Source organism: Xiphophorus maculatus, chromosome 16 (genome assembly GCF_002775205.1).
Source record: "Xiphophorus maculatus strain JP 163 A chromosome 16, X_maculatus-5.0-male, whole genome shotgun sequence".
In the NCBI taxonomy this organism is placed as follows: Eukaryota; Metazoa; Chordata; class Actinopteri; order Cyprinodontiformes; family Poeciliidae; genus Xiphophorus; species Xiphophorus maculatus.
In genome coordinates, this window is record NC_036458.1 from 3,286,488 (window position 1) to 3,307,734 (window position 21,247).

The 21,247-nt window shown below is 40.8% G+C and overlaps 2 protein-coding genes across 3 annotated transcripts; one reads left to right on the forward strand and one right to left on the reverse strand.

Moving 5' to 3' along the window:
- The first annotated feature begins 5,458 nt into the window (after window positions 1–5,458).
- Window positions 5,459–9,343, forward strand: LOC111611656 (uncharacterized protein K02A2.6-like). The gene is made up of 2 exons (XM_023349204.1): window positions 5,459–6,019; window positions 6,581–9,343. The coding sequence occupies exons 1-2, from the start codon at window positions 5,459–5,461 to the stop codon at window positions 9,341–9,343; spliced, it is 3,324 nt and encodes a 1,107-aa protein (XP_023204972.1).
- Window positions 9,344–15,881: 6,538 nt separating this feature from the next.
- Window positions 15,882–18,491, reverse strand: LOC111611578 (cephalotoxin-like protein). Of its 2 annotated transcripts, none has more exons than XM_023348553.1 (3): window positions 18,384–18,491; window positions 18,255–18,314; window positions 15,882–17,693 (listed from the first exon to the last, which is right to left on the reverse strand). In XM_023348553.1, the coding sequence occupies exon 3, from the start codon at window positions 17,689–17,691 to the stop codon at window positions 16,087–16,089; it is 1,605 nt and encodes a 534-aa protein (XP_023204321.1). In that variant the 5' UTR covers window positions 17,692–17,693; window positions 18,255–18,314; window positions 18,384–18,491; the 3' UTR covers window positions 15,882–16,086. The 2 variants fall into 2 exon arrangements, with proteins under 2 accessions (XP_023204321.1, XP_023204322.1); XM_023348554.1 differs by having other exon boundaries at window positions 18,255–18,302; window positions 18,384–18,486.
- Window positions 18,492–21,247: the final 2,756 nt, after the last annotated feature.

The following is a 21,247-nucleotide window of genomic DNA, read 5'->3' on the forward strand; positions in this document are numbered from 1 at the left end:
CTGACCGTGTCTTTATTTAATATTGAGCAGGAGCCATGAAAGGACACATTTGTGATGGCATATTAGAGCCACAGTAGATAGAGAAAAACAGGAGTAAACTCCTGCCAAAAAAACTCAGAAAGTTTGAAATTAATCTCAGAAATTATATTTTAGACAAAACTTAAAAATTTAACCCTTTTTGTTTATATTTCCTAAAGAAGAAAGTTGTGCTTGGTAGCTGCGTTTCCATTGACCATAAAATTGCGCAAATTGGAATTACATAAATAAATTTGTTTAACGGAAACAGCCATTAAAAAATAGATACCTCATGTTTTTTGATGAAAAGGTTTTTGCGCTACAATGAGGTAAATTTTCATGCAATTCTGAGTAAAGTAATAAATTTGGGGAAAAGTCAGAATTCTTTGAAGCTATGGTGTTACATGTAGTGACCGGTGTGTCAGAGTTAGCTGCAACAGTGAGTGAAGGTTAGCAGGCACAGAGCATTACTTATAGACACACCAACAGCAGGTGATGAGGTTGATGAGGTTGTATCAAAGGTTTGAGTGAAGAAAGTTGCAGAGATCAATTAACCTGACATATCGGTGACATCCGTTTGTCCCACTTGCCAAGCAATGGCACCAAACAACCTCCCAAGTTCCCTGGCTGACATGTCGGACATACAGATGCAACAATGGGCCACTGTGACATCTGTACGCCCTACAGGGAACTTGGGAGGGTGTTTGGTGCCATTGCTTGGCAAGTGGGGAATACAGATGTCACAGTGAACCATTGGTGGTACCTGTTTGATTGAGCCTTAAAGTGGTGTATCTATATAGTTGTATAATTATTTTGCATATGGATAATTGGGGCCTGCCCATAGCAATGCATAGGGAGAGCAAGTCAGTCACTGCCTCCATGCATTGCATGGCAGGAACCTATTTTTGCTTGTTTAGGGCAGGCAGCTGTTATTACCCTTATTATTGCTTGTTCAGATTGGACACCTTTAGTCGTATCCAGTGCTGTAACTAGTGACTTATTCACACCATTGTACAAGTCATTTCATTTCCAGTGCTGAAGTAATGTAATTATTGTTAAACTATTTTAAGCTTAGTACATAATTAACAAAATACCCCCCTATGACCATGACTACCCCTCTATGTTAAGGGAATTTAACAAATTAATTGTCCAACTCGCATATCCATCTAATATTTAGCTAATTTAGAGTGAAACATCTGCTAAATATTGGTAGTTTTACAAATGTCTCTGATGAAAACCTGTTCCTTGTTTTCCTTAAGTACAGCTTTAGAACATAACTTTCAAAAAACATCTTCACCTGAATTTCACCTTCAAATAAATATTATATTACTCATCTGGACTATCAAAACATCTACTTATCTCTTAACATGACCCTTTTTTTTCAGTACCTACAATACTTCCAGATCTCAACATTTCAATTGTTGAGAGCCTGAGTTGTCTATAAAAATATAAAATTTAGTTGGCTTCTCTCACTGGAGAACTTTGACTCTCTCAGGTAGAATCTGTCTTTCCCGGGAAGATTTAAGGTCCCTTATTGTGGCTTTTTCCTCAGCACTTTTACATCAACAACATAGAGATCGCAATCTCTCTTCGCAGATTCAGCTGGCTTAATATTAAAACTCACGGCCTCCTGCCGTACTATTAAGGTCACGGCCTCCTACCGTACTATTAAGCTCACGGCCTCCTACCGTACTATTAAGGTCACGGCCTCCTACCGTACTATTAAACTCACGGCCTCCTACCGTACTATTAAGGTCACGGCCTCCTACCGTACTATTAAACTCACGGCCTCCTACCGTACTATTAAGGTCACGGCCTCCTACCGTACTATTAAGCTCACGGCCTCCTGCCGTACTATTAAGGTCACGGCCTCCTACCGTACTATTAAACTCACGGCCTCCTACCGTACTATTAAGCTCATGGCCTCCTACCGTACTATTAAGTTCACGGCCTCTTGCCATACTATTAAGCTCACGGCCTCCTGCCGTACTATTAAGCTCACGGCCTCTTGCCATACTATTAAGCTCACGGCCTCTTGCCGTACTTCTAAGATCACGGCCTCCTACCGTACTTCTAAGATCATGTCTTGACCTCAACATCTGTTCCACTTCAGACGAACTATTAGTCATATTGTTTGTTTCATGTCTTTCCAAATAGAGGTTCTTTCTCCAGTCTTTTGCTCCGGCCCGGTTCCTTTGCAAGTGAGCAGTTGAAAGGTTGGGCGCCAGAACTTTCTTGCACAACAGCTTAAAACTAACATCTTTCCTCTCTTAAGTGATTGTTATTCCACGTCTCTCCAAATCTGAATTCCTTCCTGACTTCTAGGTCAGATTAATCCAGTCCATTTGACACAGTCCCCTTCTGTTAGGGTTAAACATATATTAGTGCGAACCAACCAAACAACATAATTTTTAACTATTATTATAATCATATTCCTCTACAATTTATTGGGAAGAGTCTTGGTTATAGAGGCCCAGAAACGTTGAATGAGGCTGGGTTTTTTGGCTGGTTTTGCTATTTTGGTTTTGCAAATTGAAATGAATTCCTTATCTACCGCTGAACAGTTTAAACCCAACAGTAAAAGAACATCTTTTTTTGAGCAGCCTAATTTTTTTGGGACTGCTCTCAGTATGTCCTTGCTCAGATTGTTCAGACTACTTTTAATGTCCTTTAGATCTTGCACCTTGACCTCAGCACAGATTTTCTCAGACAACCTCTCTACAATGACTTGGAGGTGATTGTACGTGCATGTAATCCTTGATTTTGTTATGGCCTTGATAAGTACTGCATTGACAAGCAGCATGATGGATGACTTCTGCTCTTTCTCTGCGGCTGGCAGCAGTTCAGCAACCTGTGTGGCAACCACTGACTCTTGCTCTGCATCAACTAACTCTCTGCATGTTGAGTGGGTCGATTCCTCTGAAATTGTGTTTTCCACTGATGGTACTGTGGTTTCTTCATCCTCTGGTGGCGGTAAATCCCTATTGCCTTGTTCGTTGCTGTAATTTTGGAGGTTCTCCTTCATTTCGACTCCATCTGCTTTGTTGTTCTGTTGTGCAAGGGGAAGAGGAGCAGCTTGATCGCTAGACTCTTGGTTTTCTGTTGGTGGAAGGTCATCCAATGAATTACTTGGGATCTCTACATGGTGTTGGTCAGAGATTGACTTTTTCACTTCCCTATCCTTTGGCAGCACCTCAAAGATTAAGTCTTCCATCATTTCCAGACTTGACTCCTTTTCCGTCAACGTAAGATTAGTTGCCTTTGTCTGATCTGAAAACTCCTCTGAAATAAATTCATCCACCATCTTTATATCTGGTTCCTTTTCATTCGAGCTCAAATCATCTTCATTAGTGGAATTTGAAAGTTCCTCCAAAATGAATTCATCCACCATCTTTATAGCTGATTCCCTTTCAGTCGAGACCAAATTATCTTCATTAGTGGAATTCGAAAGTTCCTCCAAAATAAATTCATCCACCATCTTCAAGTCCGATTCCTCGTTTTCAGAAACAGGATTGCTGTCAAATGTCTCGTCTGTTGTCATCTCAGAGTCTAATTTCTCAAGGTTGTCTGGTGTCAGGTTTACATTAAACTGCTGGCTCCCGTTCTTTGTGTGGCTCATGGCTTCTTGGATTTACAATGTAAAACAAACTCTAGGACAATTAAATAACTATTTTGCTTAAATCGCAAACTATCTCGATCTCTCACCAAACTCCAGCTGTGTCTCTTAAAGAAAGTAGCAGAAGTAAAGAGTTGCTGTCTGAAATCTGTGATATATCTCTGTGATGTCATATATATCTCTGTGATGTCATAACAGACCAGATTCCATCAACGCAGGTTGAGTCAGCTTAGCAACCGTTGCTAGGTATGTCAACAGCTGTGTGCAGCTCAGAGAAATAATGTCTAATTTAAAGGAGGAAAAGTGAAAGTTTCCATGTTTTAGAGGCTCTGAGGCTGAGAAGGAATCCTCCAGTCACTAAACGCTCTTCATGTTGTAGCGCGACTGAGACAGGACTGACACCCAGCAGCAGTAAAAACAGGCAGGGTTGTTTTCAGATTACTTCAATGACCGAACTTACTAACGATCTTAAAAACACAGAAAATGGATCATTTGCGCAGCCGCGGTACCGCGATTCTGCGCAGATGTGTCCGCAAAGTGTCTTTCATCAGTGGAAATAATAGGAGATCCGCTGCAGAAGAACCAACAGGTTATGGGCCCAGGCAAGTTCCGAGTATGGCAGTGCACGGAAGGGGATTTCCGCCGCGGTTTCACGGAGACGAAGCCCGCTGCCACAGTGGTTTTCAAAGTGGGGGCCGCAAGGGGGCGCCAGGGAGCCACGGGAAGATGGAGAAAAAAATAATAGTTGTACATGAAATAATTTTATTGAATCAAAATAATTAAAATATTCCTGTCTGGGTATAACTGCATTATGAAAATCATTCACATGAAGCTTACAAATAATATTTTTGTCATAGCCATGACCATGACGCACTGTAAACAAACCTGACTAGCCTTGCGCCGACATTAGCTTCGTGAAAACAATAGTGCTAAACAGATAGCAGGCAAACATGTTAACATGGACAAGTTTTTGAAAAGAAAAGGACCTGGCGAAGACCCCACCAATCCACAAACATCTGATCAAACACAGAGGAGCTGCAACTGGCCACAACAGTTGAGCAAGTATGAAAAGGATGATATTAACTATGGATTTACGGTCACACACAAAAACGGACAGGAGTGCCCTAAATGTGTGCTATGCCTCGAAATTCTTTCAAACGAGTGCTTCAAACCGTCCAAACTTAAACGGCATTTACAACAGAAACATCCAGCGGAGGCTGAAAAGTCAGTGGAATATTTCAAACGCAAGGAGGAACAAATAACGAAGCAGACACAACATTTGTGCAGCAAGCTAACGTCCCGAGAGCAATGAGAGCATCCTATGCGGCATCGTAGCACAAAGCTCGGGCAAAGAAGCCCCACACCGACGGAGAAGGTTTCTTACCTCCAGCAAGCAAAGACATGGTTCGGGAAATGCTTGGTGAGGACGCGGCAGAGAAAATGGATGCTATATCATTTAGGACAACACGGTGTGTAGACGAATAAGTGACATGGCAGGGGACGTTTCTAATCAACTTTTGGACCAGATACGAGCAAGTGACTATTTCGCATTGCAACTGGACGAAAGCACTGATGTGGCTGATGCAGCGCAGCTGCTGGTCTATGTTAGGTACTGTGGTGTATTTACCCCTGTGTTTACCTGAGTTGGTACAGTCCTTGTATTCTGTGACGCGCAAGTGCGCTCCCTGTAGTTACCAGAAAGTTAGCACAACAATAAAGAGCTACGAACACAGTTCGAGCCTCCTCTGTTCATTAAGACATTACAACTGGCGACGAGGATACTTTTCGGAGGAGAGACGACGTCAAGTATCAGTACTAGTGAGTACAATGGCTCAGGTTGGCAAAATAGATGACTTCAGACCAGAGGTTGAGCCATGGACAGCTTATATCGAGCGTCTGGAGCAGTACCTGGAAGCTAACGACGTTGACAAAGAAAAGCACGTGGCGGTGTTGCTAAGTGTAATGGGTGCTAAAGCATACGGACTTTTACGAAACTTGGTACAGCCTGAAAAACCAAAAGACAAGACATTTGGCGAGATTGTGGACATTTTGAAAGAACACTATGAACCCAAAACCATATTAGTTGCTGAACGTTTCCGTTTTAATAGATGCAACCAAAAGACGAGTCAGACTGTTGCCCAGTATGTCGCAGAGCTAAAACATCAAGCAGCTAACTGTGATTTTGGTGCGTCGCTGGATTCGGCACTGAGGGACCGGTTCGTAAGTGGAATTAAAAACGAAGCGTGCCAGAGGAGGTTACTTTCAGAGGACCGGCTGACCTTCGCCAAAGCTTTTGAGATTGCTCTCAATATGGAGACAGCAGACAGAGACACTCGACAGCTTAGAGGCGCAGAGGGTGAATGGACTAGTGAGGCAAACATTCACAAGGTGAGGCCAGTAAAAACAAATATGTGCTACAGATGCAAAGGAAAAAATCACAATGCACATGAATGTCATTTCAAAGAGACTAAATGCCATAATTGTGGGAAGATTGGACACATTAGGAAAGCATGTCAAACTAAAGTGCAAAAGAGTCATGAAAAGAATGTGCCAAGCAGGTGCAGCAGAGAGACAAAGTATGTGACAGCTGAGGAAGACCCAGAAGAGGAGTTAGCCATTTTGACTGTTAATGCTGAAGATGATGAACGATATAAAGCAACATTTGCAATAGACAATGTTGATTTGGAAATGGAAATTGATACAGGAGCAGCAAAAAGTGTCATTTCACATTCCACATACTTGAAAAAGTTCTCTCACCTGCCTTTGCAGCCAGCTAAAGTAAAGCTCAAAGCTTACAATGGAGGACGTATTTGTGTTTTGGGACAGCTTGTAGCAAAAGTGGTGTATGAAGGCCAAGCTGCGGATTTGCCACTGTTGATTGTTAAGGGACATGGCGCATCACTGTGTGGAAGGAACTGGTTGACAAAACTTCGGCTTAACTGGCAGCAGATTAAGTACGTGGGTGAGCCAAAACACCTATCACTCAATGAGCTTTTGGATACTTACAGTGATGTATTCAAGGAGGAGTTAGGCACATTGAAAGACATTAAAGCTACCATTGTGGTCAAACCTGAGATGCTGCCCAAATTTAATAAACACAGGCCTCTTCCATTCGCAATGAAGGAAAAGGTGGAAAAAGAACTCGAAAGACTGGAAAAGTGTAACATTATCACACCTGTGAGACACAGCGAGTGGGCAGCACCTATAGTGCCGGTGCTAAAGAGTGACGCTTCTATTCGCTTATGTGGGGATTACAAATTGTCAGTGAACCAAGGCCTTGAAGCAGATACGTACCCTCTACCACGTTTGGAGGAACTATTGGCAACACTCAGGGGAGGAAAGTACTTCTCAAAGATAGATCTGGCAGCAGCCTATCAACAAGTACTGTTGAATGAGGATTCCAAGAAGTACACAACTATCAATACTCATAAAGGACTGTTCGTTTACAATAGGCTCCCTTTTGGAATCAGCACAGCTCCATTGATTTTTCAGCGCATTATGGAAAACATAATGAAAGGGTTACCAGTGGTGGTCTACCTGGATGACTTGCTCATCACTGGATGCTCAAAAGCGGAACATCTGAGCAACCTGGAAAAGGTCCTGCAACGCCTTCAGGAGAATGGTCTGCGAGTAAAACGTTCCAAGTGTGAGTTTAACAAGCCACAAATTGAATATCTGGGACACGTCCTGGATGAACACGGAGTCCACCCTTCAGAAGAAAAGGTGAGGGCAATACAGGACGCTCCTGCTTCTACTAATGTGAAAGAACTTCAAGCGTTCCTGGGACTTGTTAACTATTATGGGAGATTTGTGCCAATGCAAAGCACGGCCCTGGCTCCACTTTACAAGTTACTAAAAGACAGTGTGACTTGGAGATGGACTGACCCAGAGCAGGCAGCGTTTGATAGGTGCAAAGGTCTGCTGACAAGTGATCGGGTGCTGGCGCATTATGACTCCAACCTGCCCCTCACTTTAGCGTGTGATGCTTCTGCATATGGCATCGGTGCGGTGACACAGCACACAATGCCAAGTGGGGAGGAGCGACCAATAGCATACGCTTCCCGAACACTGTCCCCAGCAGAAAAAAAGTACTCTCAAATAGAAAAAGAGGCTCTTGGTCTGATTTATGGAGTAAAAAAGTTTCACCAGTACCTTTGGGGCAGGCATTTCACCTTAGCAACAGACCATCGCCCCCTGTTGACGCTTTTTGGTGAGCACAAGAACCTACCTACCCTAGCTGCAGCACGCATTCAAAGGTGGGCTATCATATTGTCAGCATATGATTACCACATTGTTTTCAAAAAATCAGCAGAACACAGCAATGCAGATGGGCTCTCTCGCTGTCCTCTGCCTGAAACAAGCGACACTGGAACAGCATTGAGTTCAGCAGCAGTACACTCACTGTTAATTGCGCATATGGAAGAAGCTCCACTAAATGCGACCCAGGTTGCTCAGGCCACACGCAGAGACATGGACTTGTCAAAGGTTTACCAGTATGTCATGGAAGGTTGGCCCACTGTTACAGATGAGAGTTTAAAGGCTTATCACAACAAGAGGAATGAGCTTTCAACTGAGAGGGGTTGTGTTTTGTGGGGAACCAGAGTGATTATACCCTCTAAAATGAGAATGGCTGTGTTAAATGAGATTCACTCTGGTCACCAAGGCATCGTAAAATCCAAGGCCTTAGCTCGCAAATATGTCTGGTGGCCAAATCTGGATTATGACCTGGAACAGGTTTGCAAAACATGTGAAACATGTCAGCTGGAACAGAAGATGCCGCAGCATGTTCCATTGCATCCCTGGGAGTTCCCTGGTGAATCCTGGAAGAGACTGCATATTGACTTTGCTGGTCCTTTCCTTGAAAGCATGTTCATGATTGTGGTTGATTCATATTCGAAGTGGTTGGAGGTATTTCGTATGCCACACATCACATCACAAGCCACGATTACAAGGTTGAAGAGACTGTTTGCTTCGTATGGACTTCCTGAACAAATAGTCACAGACAATGCCACCACTTTTACATCTGCAGAGTTCCAAACGTTTGTGACACAAAATGGCATTTTGCACACAAGTGCGCCAGGACACCCTTCCACAAACGGTTTGGCTGAAAGATATGTGCAGACATTTAAAGTAGGCATGAAAAAGCTTGCCAGCGTATCAGGCAGCATTGAGGACAAACTTTCATTGTTTTTGCTACAGTACCGTGTTACGCCAAACTGCACGACAGGCCAGTCTCCAGCTGAATTGTTCTTGCACAGACACATCCGCACCAGACTGGATTTCATCAAACCTAACATCAAGGAGACTGTTCGCAGGAAGCAGTATCGACAAAAGGCTCAACATGACTTCACAGCCGTGGACCGTTCCTTTTCTGTTGATGATGCTGTTTATCTTCGCAACACAGGGGGAGGAGTTCACAAGTGGACACCTGGACAGGTTGTAAGACAAACTGGTCCAGTCTCTTATGAAGTAAAAGAGCGGTACTCGAACACTGTGCACAGACGACATGGAGATCAGCTTCGTGCCCAAGCTGTAGTTGAACCAGATATTAAGGACATTGAAACACCAACACAAGAGCAAAATGATGTAAACATTACACCAGAACAAAGTGCTCTGGACTCTGGGGTGCACCCTCCTGTTTCCCCAGATCCTTCAGTGGTTGTGAGGCGTTCCACACGACCACGGAAGACGCCGAAACGATATCTTGAATAGCCTTGTGTTTATCTAGGCATAATAGTTATGCATCTTATGTTCTGTTATGATTCATGTTGCATTAAGGGTTATATCTGAGTTAGATGCAGAGGTAAACAGAAAGAAAAAAAGTCTTGAGTATCAAGTAAATATACGTTTGGGTCATTGTTTGGTTCTACATAAAAATGCACTTAAGCTGGAATGAGTGATCTTTAGTTTATTTTAGTTAATATAGATGAAAATGTTATTTCCATCTAAAAGGGGGATGATGTGGTGTATTTACCCCTGTGTTTACCTGAGTTGGTACAGTCCTTGTATTCTGTGACTTGCAAGTGCGCTCCCTGTAGTTACCAGAAAGTTAGCACAACAATAAAGAGCTACGAACACAGTTCGAGCCTCCTCTGTTCATTAAGACATTACAGGTACCTTCAAGGAGAAAAGTTTGCAGAGGAAATACTGTTCTGCTCTTGCTTGCCTCCTATTAATATTTACTGCTCAGCTGATTATACCTGCCTGGTATGTGTCTGTCTCTCTCTCTCATGTAGCCTACATTTGTTGTTGGGTGTAACCCTTCTCGCTTTTCACAGCGCCAGTATAGTCTTGGATGGTTGTTGTCACCTAGTGTGATATAAAATGAAATTCTCACAATGTGATTGACTGCATGCAGGTGGTCCAACAGCTCCACCAGCGCTCCTCAGAATTCTTTATTTTTCTTTTTTAGATGTGATCGTATAGTTTAACAATTCTTCAAAAACTAAACAAAACATTCTTATTCCAAAAATCAAACAGTAAAATAACAGACAACTGCTACAGCAGTTAACAGTTAACATTTAACAGTTACATTCACAAAACAATTTTTTACCCTCTAAATATATATACATTCATAAATTTACACTTTGAACCCACCTAGTGTGATATAAAACGGAATTCTCACAATGTGATTGACTGCATGCAAGTGGTCCAACAGCTGAAAAACAAAAGACACAGTTAGCGTCATGACTGAACGGTCAGCCACAAACACCAACTGGCGCAGCTCCCACTCATAGGGTCATATATGATTGGAAAATAGTGCTATGGCTAGAATGTGTGGCACCATCGAGTGGGGGTGTTGAGTACGATGCTTGCCACTGTTGTATTTTTGTTGGCACTACTTTGTGAAGCGGAAGGTTACGTGCTTATAAAAGCAATAAAGGCAAAGCCTCCTTGTTTCTCTGTGTGTTCGGCCAGAGCAGGGCAGTGTGGCTACCAGTTAAACTGATAATGATGTCTCCTGGCTCCTATGTATTTCATAAGTAAGTTAATACTTCTGCAAAGATGGATTCACAAGGTACAGAAGATGACGAAGAGTTCAGAGATTCCTGTGGAAATAATAGATCTGCTGCAGAAGAACTAACATCCACAGAGAGCGGCTGTGATTGGTGGAGGGGGAAAAGTCTTTATTATCCAGACTTTTCAGTATCTAAGCTGTTTAGTGGGACGGATTCCTCCAGCTCAATTTATTAAGGTTTCTATCAATATTTATAGAATAAGGGCCAATTAATAAAGCTTAGCAACAAAATAGCTAAGGAAAAACATTAAAAATACAATTTAAATATAAAATAAACTGCAAATAAATGAGACATCAAATTAAGGCCCCCATTTTTATGAAGAAAGCAGAATGGAGCAGCAATAGGACCAGAAACCCCCTTTTCCTCTGGAAGACTTCAATCTGCACTTATAGATTCTAGATTTTTGTTTCTGTTTAGTGTTTTTTCAAACAAAAGATTTAGTAACATTGAAATTTGTTTTTGCATATGTAGATGCATTGCTTGTTTAGATATGTTGGACACCTTTAGTCGTATCCAGTGCTGTAACTAGTGACTTATTCACACCATTGTACAAGTCATTTCATTTCCAGTGCTGAAGTAATGTAATTATTGTTAAACTATTTTAAGCTTAGTACGTAATTAACAAAATACCCCCCTATGACCATGACTACCCCTCTATGTTAAGGGAATTTAACAAATTAATTGTCCAACTCGCATATCCATCTAATATTTAGCTAATTTAGAGTGAAACATCTGCTAAATATTGGTAGTTTTACAAATGTCTCTGATGAAAACCTGTTCCTTGTTTTCCTTAAGTACAGCTTTAGAACATAACTTTCATAAAACATCTTCACCTGAATTTCACCTTCAAATTAATATTATATTACTCATCTGGACTATCAAAACACGTCTACTTATCTCTTAACAAGACGCTTTTTTTTCAGTACCTACAATACTTCCAGATCTCAACATTTCAAGTGTTGAGAGCCTGAGTTGTCTATAAAAATATCAAATTTAGTTGGCTACTGATTTAACTAGCCACTGTCCAAATTTAGCGTGTGCACATAATTATCTCTGCAAAGGCAACAGAATCACTTTAACCTCCTCTTCCAGAGATCCCAGACAAAGAAATTAAAAAACAAATACTGCACTATAACTCGCATAAGTCATCCTTAAACTCAGTTTTCGAAAACATTGAGACTTCTTTGTTCACAACATTTACTCATTTTCCAAAACAATATCAAAGGCCACCCAGAGAAATCTTTTATTTCTCTCAGTGGAGAACTTTGGCTCTCTCAGGGAGAATCTGTCTTTCCAGGGAAGATTCAAGGTCCCTTTTTGTGGCCTTTTTCCTCAGAGCTTTTACATCAACAACACAGAAATAGCAATCTCTCTTAAGATATATTAAGCCAGCAGATTCAGCTGGCTTAATATTAAAACTCATGACATCTTGCTTATTAAACTCACGGCCTCTTGCCGTACTTCTAAGATCACGGCCTCTTGCCGTACTTCTAAGCTCACGGCCTCCTGCCGTACTTCTAAGATCACGGCTTCTTGCCGTACTATTAAGTTCACGGCTTCTTGCCGTACTTCTAAGATCACGGCCTCTTGCCGTACTTCTAAGATCACGGCCTCTTGCCGTACTTCTAAGCTTACGGTCTCTTGCCGAACTTCTAAGCTCACGGCCTCTTGCCGTACTTCTAAGATCACGGCCTCTTGCCGTACTTCTAAGATCACGGCTTCTTGCCGTACTATTAAGTTCACGGCTTCTTGCCGTACTTCTAAGCTCACGGCCTCTTGCCGAACTTCTAAGCTCACGGCCTCTTGCCGTACTATTAAGCTCACGGCCTCCTACCGTACTTCTAATCTCACGTCTTGACCTCAACATCTTGTCCACTTCAGACAAACTTTTAGTCATATTGTTTGTTTCATGTCTTTCCAAATAGAGGTTCTTTCTCCAGTCTCCGGCCCGGTTCCTTTGCAAGTGAGCAGTTGAAAGGTTGGGCGCCAGAACTTTCTTGCACAACAGCTTAAAACTAACATCTTTCCTCTCTTAAGTGACTGATATTCCACGTCTCTCCAAATCTGAATTCCTTCCTGACTTCTAGGTCAGATTAACCCAGTCCATTTGACACAGTCCATTTCTGTTAGGTTTAAACATATATTAGCGCGAACCAACCAAACAACATAATTTTTAATTATTATTATAATCATATTTCTCTACAATTTATTGGGAAGAGTCTTGGTTATAGAGGCCCAGAAACGTTGAATGAGGCTGGGTTTTTTGGCTGGTTTTGCTATTTTGGTTTTGCAAATGGAAATGAATTCCTTATCTACCGCTGAACAGTTTAAACCCAACAGTAAAAGAACATCTTTTTTTGAGCAGCCTAATTTTTTTGGGACTGCTCTCAGTATGTCCTTGCTCAGATTGTTCAGACTACTTTTAATGTCCTTTAGATCTTGCACCTTGACCTCAGCACAGATTTTCTCAGACAACCTCTCTACGATGACTTGGAGGTGATTGTACGTGCATGATATCCTCGATTTTGTTATGGCCTTGATCAGTACTGCATTGACAAGCAGCATGATGGATGACTTCTGCTCCTCTTTCTCTGCGACTGGCAGCGGTTCAGCAACCTGTGTGGTAACCACTGACTCTTGCTCTGCATCAACTAACTCTCTGCATGTTGAATGGGTCGATTCCTGTGAAATTGAGTTTTCCACTGATGGTACTGTGGTTTCTTCATCCTCTGGTGGCGGTAAATCCCTATTGCCTTGTTCGTTGCTGTAATTTTGGAGGTTCTCCTTCATTTCGACTCCATCTGCTTTGTTGTTCTGTTGTGCAATGGGAAGAGGAGCAGCTTGATCGCTAGACTCTTGGTTTTTTGTTGGTGGAAGGTCATCCAATGAATTACCTGGGATCTCTAAATGGTGTTGGTCAGAGATTGACTTTTTCACTTCCCTATCCTTTGGCAGCACCTCAAAGATTAAATCTTCCATCAATTCCAGACTTGACTCCTTTTCCTTCAACGTCAGATTAGTTGCCTTTGTCAGATCTGAAAACTCCTCTGAAATAAATTCATCCACCATCTTTATATCTGGTTCCTTTTCATTCGAGCTCAAATCGTCTTCATTAGTGGAATTTGAAAACTCTTCCGAAATAAATTCATCCACCATCTTTATATCCGGTTCCCTCTCATTGGAGATCAACTCATCTTCATTAGTGGAATTCGAAAGTTCTTCCAAAATGAATTCATCCACCATCTTTATATCCGGTTCCCTTTCAGTCGAGATCAAATCATCTTCATTAGTGGAATTTGAAAGTTCCTCCAAAATGAATTCATCCACCATCTTCAAGTCCGAGTCCTCGTTTTCAGAAACAGGATTGCTGTCGTATGTCTCGTCTGTTGTCATCTCAGAGTCTAATTTCTCAAGGTTGTCTGGTATCAGGTTTACATTAAACTGCTGGCTCCCGTTCTTTGTGTGGCTCATGGCTTCTTGGATTTACAATGTAAAACAAACTCTAGGACAATTAAATAACTATTTTGTTTAAATCGCAAACTATCTCGATCTCTCACCAAACTCCAGCTGTGTCTCTTAAAGAAAGTAGCAGAAGTAAAGAGTTGCTGTCTGAAATCTGTGATATAACTCTGTGATGTCATATATATCTCTGTGATGTCATAACAGACCAGATTCCATCAACGCAGGTTGAGTCAGCTTAGCAACCGTTGCTAGGTATGTCAACAGCTGTGTGCAGCTCAGAGAAATAATGTCTAATTTAAAGTAGGAAAAGTGAAAATTTCCATGTTTTAGAAGCTCTGAGGCTGAGAAGGAATCCTCCAGTCACTAAACGCTCTTCATGTTGTAGCGCGACTGAGACAGGACTCTTTTATCAGGCGGGTTTTTCCACAGAGAGCTTCTGTGATTGGTGGAGGGGGAAAAGTCTTTATTTTCCAGACTTTTCAGTATCTAAGCTATTTAGTGGGACGGATTCCTCCAGCTCAATTTATCAAGGTTTCCATCTATATTCATAAAATAAGGGCCAATTAATAAAACCTAGCAACAAAATAGCTACAGAAATACATAAAAAATAAAATTTAAGTATAAAATTACAAACTGCAAATAAATGAGACATCAAATTAAGGCCCACATTTTTATGAAATAAATTATAATGAATATCAAGGAAGTTCATCAATAATAAAACATTATTTTATTTGAACAAAAATTAAATGAACTAAAATATTTCAGGTTTTAGGATCTGATAAAAAAAAAAAAAGAGAGAACAGGAGTCTATAAACTCCTCTGGTGGATCAGTTGAAAAATGTCACAAACTTACGTATTTATTCCATCTGAAAATGTCCTGCAGTGCCACAGTTTTACCACTTGATGGCACTGCAAGTTCGTTTGTCACTGTTGATGCACGTTAGAATAGAATAGAATAGAATAGAATAGAATAGAATAGAAGTACTTTATTCATCCCTGCAGGGAAATTACTTCGCAGTTACAGCATAGAGACAAGACACAATAACAACTACCACTGAGTAGTAGTTGTAGATAAAATAAAAATAAAATATAAAATCCTATAAATTGTAAAATATAAAATGCTGTTAATATAAAAAGCTACTAAAGAGCAGTCCTTGCAAAGATTCAAAAAATGCAGATATGTATATGTAAATATATGTACAGCAAGTGTGCCACAGTGCAGTTGTGCAAAATCAGACTGATTAGTGCAGAACAATGATTTAGCTTTTATTGTACAGTGAGATGGCAGGAAGGATTTCCTGCATCTGTCCCTACGACAGCAGAGCAGGAGCAGCCTATCTGAGAAGATCCTCCGCTGTCTGTCCACTATGTTACCATGTTCTTCTATTTTTTTAAATCAAGAGTTAAAAAAATATAATTTAATGAAATCATAATTGAAACATGAAATAATCATTAGATTTTTGTTCATTTATTGAGAGTACACATTTCTGTCGTGTTTCCGTTAATGTTGTTGTGTTTCCGTTAATGTTGTTGTGTTTCTGTTAATGTTGTTGTGCTTTGCACCTCAGGGCCACCATACATTTCTGATAATTAATTAATTACTTTATTTTTGTTTAATTTTCCTTTATTGTTGTTATTATTGACCAAAATATGATTTGTTTACATAATTTTCTACTCTGTAGTAATTATGTTAAAAATCTGGTTTATTAACTCCATCTTCTAAAATTAAACAAAACCAAAAACAGGTGAGCAAAGGATGCAAAGAGACATTTAACTTAAATGTTTGCATTTAATTGTATTTTTATTCAGAATAAACAGTCATTTATTCAGTAACATAATCTGAAACCTGACTTTATTCCAACAGGCAGGACTCAACTTTGGCGCCATCTGGTGGTGATTTATTGAATCACAGTGGGATGCGCTGTTATTCTATCGAACCATGGTTTCCTCTTTCAGGGTTCTGTAAAAAATCTTCTAAGAATTGTGACATCTGAGTTCTTTCAGGCCATTCTCCAGGATTTTCAGCCTGTCCTGTACAGTTTTGATGGGGGGAAAGATGGCGTCCGGTCTCGGGATTACGCTTTTGTCGATGCGCTGCTCACAATATTCTCCATAGAATCCAGCAGGACATCGACAAACCCATTCGTTTGAGTACAGGAGTCTGCCGCACCGTCTGTTGATGTGACATAGATAATCTGTGCAGGTGGGCAACGTCCTGGAGAAATGTATGGAAATCCTTCCACCACCAGTAGACCAAGAGCATCCCACCCGATGCAGAGGCGTTGGGACCTCTGCAAAGTCCTCATAGTAGGTTACATGTGTTACCTTGGCAAATGCAGCGAATGCAGGATAGGTGCCTCCATGGTGTTCCACACATTGGTTTATTTTGATGTCTGTGCAGTATTTATTGCTGAAACATGTTTCTGCAGTTTCCCTAATATATGTTTCGTCTGACAGAGAAGCATGGGGAGTGTGGCTCACAAGCACAATGATTTCACCTGCTTCAATCTCAGCTGCATCAAACACAATATGATTGTTCTTGTCTGCCTTGTTGTATACCACCACCACCCAGTTGTACCAGTTATACTTCTTGTCCAGAAATGCTTTCACCTTAAGAGCAACGGCCATTTTGTCATCAGCGCTTAGTCCTTTGGCGGTCTCCTCCACATCTTTCTTCATGTAATCTGTATAGTTCTGCAAGCAGAAGTCTATGGCTGCATACTGAGCTTCATAAACCTTTGTGAACATCTCTACATGTTCAGCTTCTTTGTTCACTGTGTTGAAACCCATCAGCTTCCAGTAGAACTGGTTGACAAACATCCCCTTCCACAACAAGCCACTGAAGTACAAGTTATACCTGCCGATCTCTTTAACGTCACATTTAAACTTCTTCTTCAGCAGATTGTTGAGGTTTTCGCTCAGAGACGTGCTGTCCACTGTCAGGTAGCGGTAAAGATTGGACACACTGGACTCAGCTCCTGAACTTTCATAGTAGTTGGCAAATATTTCAGCCAGTCTGAGTCTTTCTTCATCAGTCGATACCAAGTTACTGTTTTGACGAAGATCATTTAACTTATCCCAGGCGTTGAGGATGGCGACTTCATCTCTAGAGTAGATGCTGGCGTAGTTGAACCATTCAACATCAGTTGCCAAGTTGGAGATCTGGATGGAGAGAAGGTCCAGCTTCCGGTTCACCTCAGCAAACCCTTTCTTTACCTCCTTCAGCACCAGGTCTTCCTGGGGGATAAAAGCTAAGACCATGTTGAGAACGGACGCCGCTAGAGTTCCAATGCCCGGTGCTAGGCTGGCGATCTTCGAGAAACTGGCCATTATATCTTTGACTTTCTTAACATCAAGGTTTTGCATCACTTCTATGATGGTAGTCAGAGAAGCTTTGACTGCTTCTGTAGATGCTTGCACCTGCTCTCTAGTGCTGGCTGCCATGTCTCGTTTATCTCTGTACTGAGACGAGGGGACATTTGGCGGATCACCAAGAGACAAAGCAGAGACGGTTGTCCAGCAGAAGAGAAAGATCAGTGAAGCTAACAGGACCAAGCTAATCCAGCGTTGGGACGCCATCACTATAAAACAGAGAATAACATTCAGTCTAAAATAAAAAGACACATCCAAACATCTTCTGCTCAAGAAACTCTGCTAAATTGTCAAAACATGGTGAAAGCTGCAGTAAAAGAATATTTATTTTTTTTATATTTGTTAAAACTGTCATGTGGTGACAGTTTGCTATGAGACAGATAAAACATGAAAAGATAGATCTCTTTCACCTCCTCCCTAAGCTGATTGGCTGTTTGTAGTTAGCTCTGGGAGAAAGCAGAGGAACTCAATATATTCAGCTTGATTTATGATTTACAAGCTAACATCCATTTACTGCTTTTTGCTGAAACTAAACAAACTAAACCCTGAGCTAACATTGAATCAGAAAGTTCTTGTTTCAGTTGCTGCAGTTGATTCTTATTGTGTTGAATTAGATGTTTAACAGGAAGCATCTTCAACTTTTTCTCCACATTTGGACATCAGACGACGTCTTTATGTGGACGACCTTCCAAGACAGTTTTCTTCTCCCGAAATCTTGATCAAGCAAACAGAAAACATAAACATCTCATTGAAGCAACCTGGTGAGTTACCTGCTGCTCTGATGGTTTGATTCTCTGCCAGCTGGAACTTCTTCTTGTCTGAGGATCAAACTAAAAATAAATCATGAAAGCAGCTGCAGTTAAAGACCGGATTAAAGTGTGAATATAAACTCTGCAGACCTGTTGAGATGTTTGAGGAGCAGGCGGAGGTCCAGATGGGTGAGCAGAACCCGTCAGAGCAAACCTCTGCTTTCTGCTGGACTGATGCTGCTGACCTGAGTTTAAAGGACTGAGGGTCGCTCCTCCTTCCCAGGTCCAGGTTCAGTCCAGGGTTCAGTCTGGAACTGGAAATGTTCTGATCGGCGTTGTTGACAGGTCAAAGTTACTGTTGCATCCAAGCCGTGGTATTCAACATTTACTTAATCTTTCAATAAAGTCTGTACAGCTAAAGCAGGGGTCACCAACCTTTTTGAGACTTGGAGCTACTTTCACGTGTTCAGAGTAACACGAAGGGCTACTTGTTTGATACAGACATACATTTTCTTGGCTCAGCCTTTATAATAAGAGTATATATACATAAATATATGATTACATGCTGCCTGGTCATATTAATGTTAGGGGCTACTGACAATAGTTATCAGTAATAATTTACCATGCAGCTATGGCTAATTGCTATGTGATCAGAAATTCTTAGTTCAGAGTTTTAAGTTTGATTCCCTTTTGGAGATTTTCTGTGTGATTCTAAATTGCCCATAAGTGACTGAAGAGTCTGGATTGTTGCAGCTGCAGCTGGACGCACTGAGATTTTCCTTTAAATAAAAGAAGAAAAGTTATTGTATTTGTTTGTTATCCAATCCTCTTTACTATTAACAAAATTGTGGAGAGAAGAAAAAGTTCTTTTGTGTCAAAACATCTTGTATGTGTTGCACATCTGTGTGAGTCTGTGGGGGTCAAAGGGCACCCAAAACCTAAATCTTATTGGTCAGTTTGCTTTTTCTGTGACCTAAAAATGATGAGTGGAGTTTGAATCTCCCATAGTTCTAAGATCCCGCCTGAGCTTTTTACAGTGCGCGATTCTGGCGGGTCGCCGGTTTATTAGCTTTTGTTGTGGTTTCACAAACTTAAAAGCTGATGGGTCACCAGCTGGCAGATCGGAAGGTAGAAAACTATCACTGCACCTGACCTGCAGGAGCACAACCACCTCTCCAACGCGCATCATGTGGCATCGCACAAAAGCCCCACAAACCTAAACCACTAAAGCAGCGCAGCCTTTTTTTGTTTGTTTTTTTATACAAACGATGCTAAATAATAAAGACATGGAAGCGAAGCTGTGAGATCCACGGACAGAGGAGGATGTTGATTCCCAGGTTCAGGTGGTCAGACGTCCAAAGGAGGAGAAGGTGAAGCAACAATGTTTGCTTAATTTTTACTCTTGTGGGAAACGTTTCGACTAGATTAAATGGTTTAACCCACAGTCTTAGCGTGACGCTCAGGAAGAGCGGCAGATGTCAGCTAACATGTGACCCATCAGCTCTCCGGTTCTGGAAACATCAAAGAAGCTCAGAAACTGACGACCCTCCAGAACCAACACTGTAAAAAGCTCCGCCGGGATCCAAACCGCTCTTAGAACTACTGGAGGTTCAAACTCCTGTCATTCATTTCTAGCTTACAGAAAAACCGCCAAGCCGCCAAATAAACAAAAGCAAACTGACCAATAAGATTTAAGCTTTGGCGTGCCCTTTGACCCCCAGACTCAGACGTGCGCTACGTACAAGATGTTTTGACACAAAAGATCTTTTTTTTTCTCCACAATTTTGTTAATTGTAAAGAGAGTTCGATAATAAAAATTTCAGAAATTATTCTTTTCTATTTTTACTTCAAGGAAAATCTTAAGGTAGGCAGCGCGCTGAAACTGCTGCCCTCCGATAAAATGGCGTCTGTGCAGTTCTGAACTTTAACCATAGAAAAGAGTTTTATGCATAAAGAAATTTATTTTAAATATTTTTTGTAATTTACTTTAAAAAAAAAATCTAAATATAAACAAATGTTATTACTTCAATGTAAAAACATTAAATTGAATAATTTCTTGGCAGTGCTCCCTAATGACAGGTCCTGCTCCGCGGGCGACCGGGGGCCCGCGGGGCCCATGTTGGTGACCCCTGAGCTAAAGCATAAAAATAAAAATATTCATACTTTGTAAACTTTTCCTCACTTTGGGTTTTTGAAAACTCTGCATGTTTTACGGCGTTTGAGCAGCCGGTGAATCTACTGAACAATGACTTCACTGAACTCTGTCTTTATGGGACATCAACCTGCACCGGGTTGATGGGAAGAGTCTACCCCCCCCCAAAGATAATAAATAAAAAAACTAATAAAGTAAATGAACTACGACTAAATATTTGCTAAGAGGGGACGGCAGTGTTTGTCTGAACTCTCTGATCTGCAGGTTTTCCGTAAACCACCTGGTGGTTGATCGATCGCTCTTCCAATGATTAATCACGGTTAATCAATATGGTTAACTTTAAACTTGAAATGTAAAAATTAAAATACTAAAATGTTATGTTCACTTTACAACAAGGCTTTTATTTATTTATAGATGTTATCAATTCTTCTGTAAACAGTATAACGCATTAGTAACTGTTTATTGTGCATTAATTAAGGATAAAAAAACGACACGTATAAATGTTTATTGTGCTTATAAGAAATATTTAATATAACAACTAGATAAAATATATAAAATTGGTTCACTATTTGGCAAGAAATTGCTATATTTTGTGTCCTTCCTTATTTAATGGATGATAAACAGTTATAATGATTTGTAAGGTGTTTAGAGATGAATTAATAACATATATAAACCATTTATTAGCCATATATAAGGATACCTTCATTGTCGCAAACCAAGCATATACAATTTAAAGTTTTCATATTCAGGAAGGTTTGATTAAAGGTTTTACTTTGGAAATGTTAATTATAAACTGCCTGTGTTTGGTGGAAGGATTATTCATAATTGCAATATGTACTTTGGTTTTATCCAAAAATCCTTT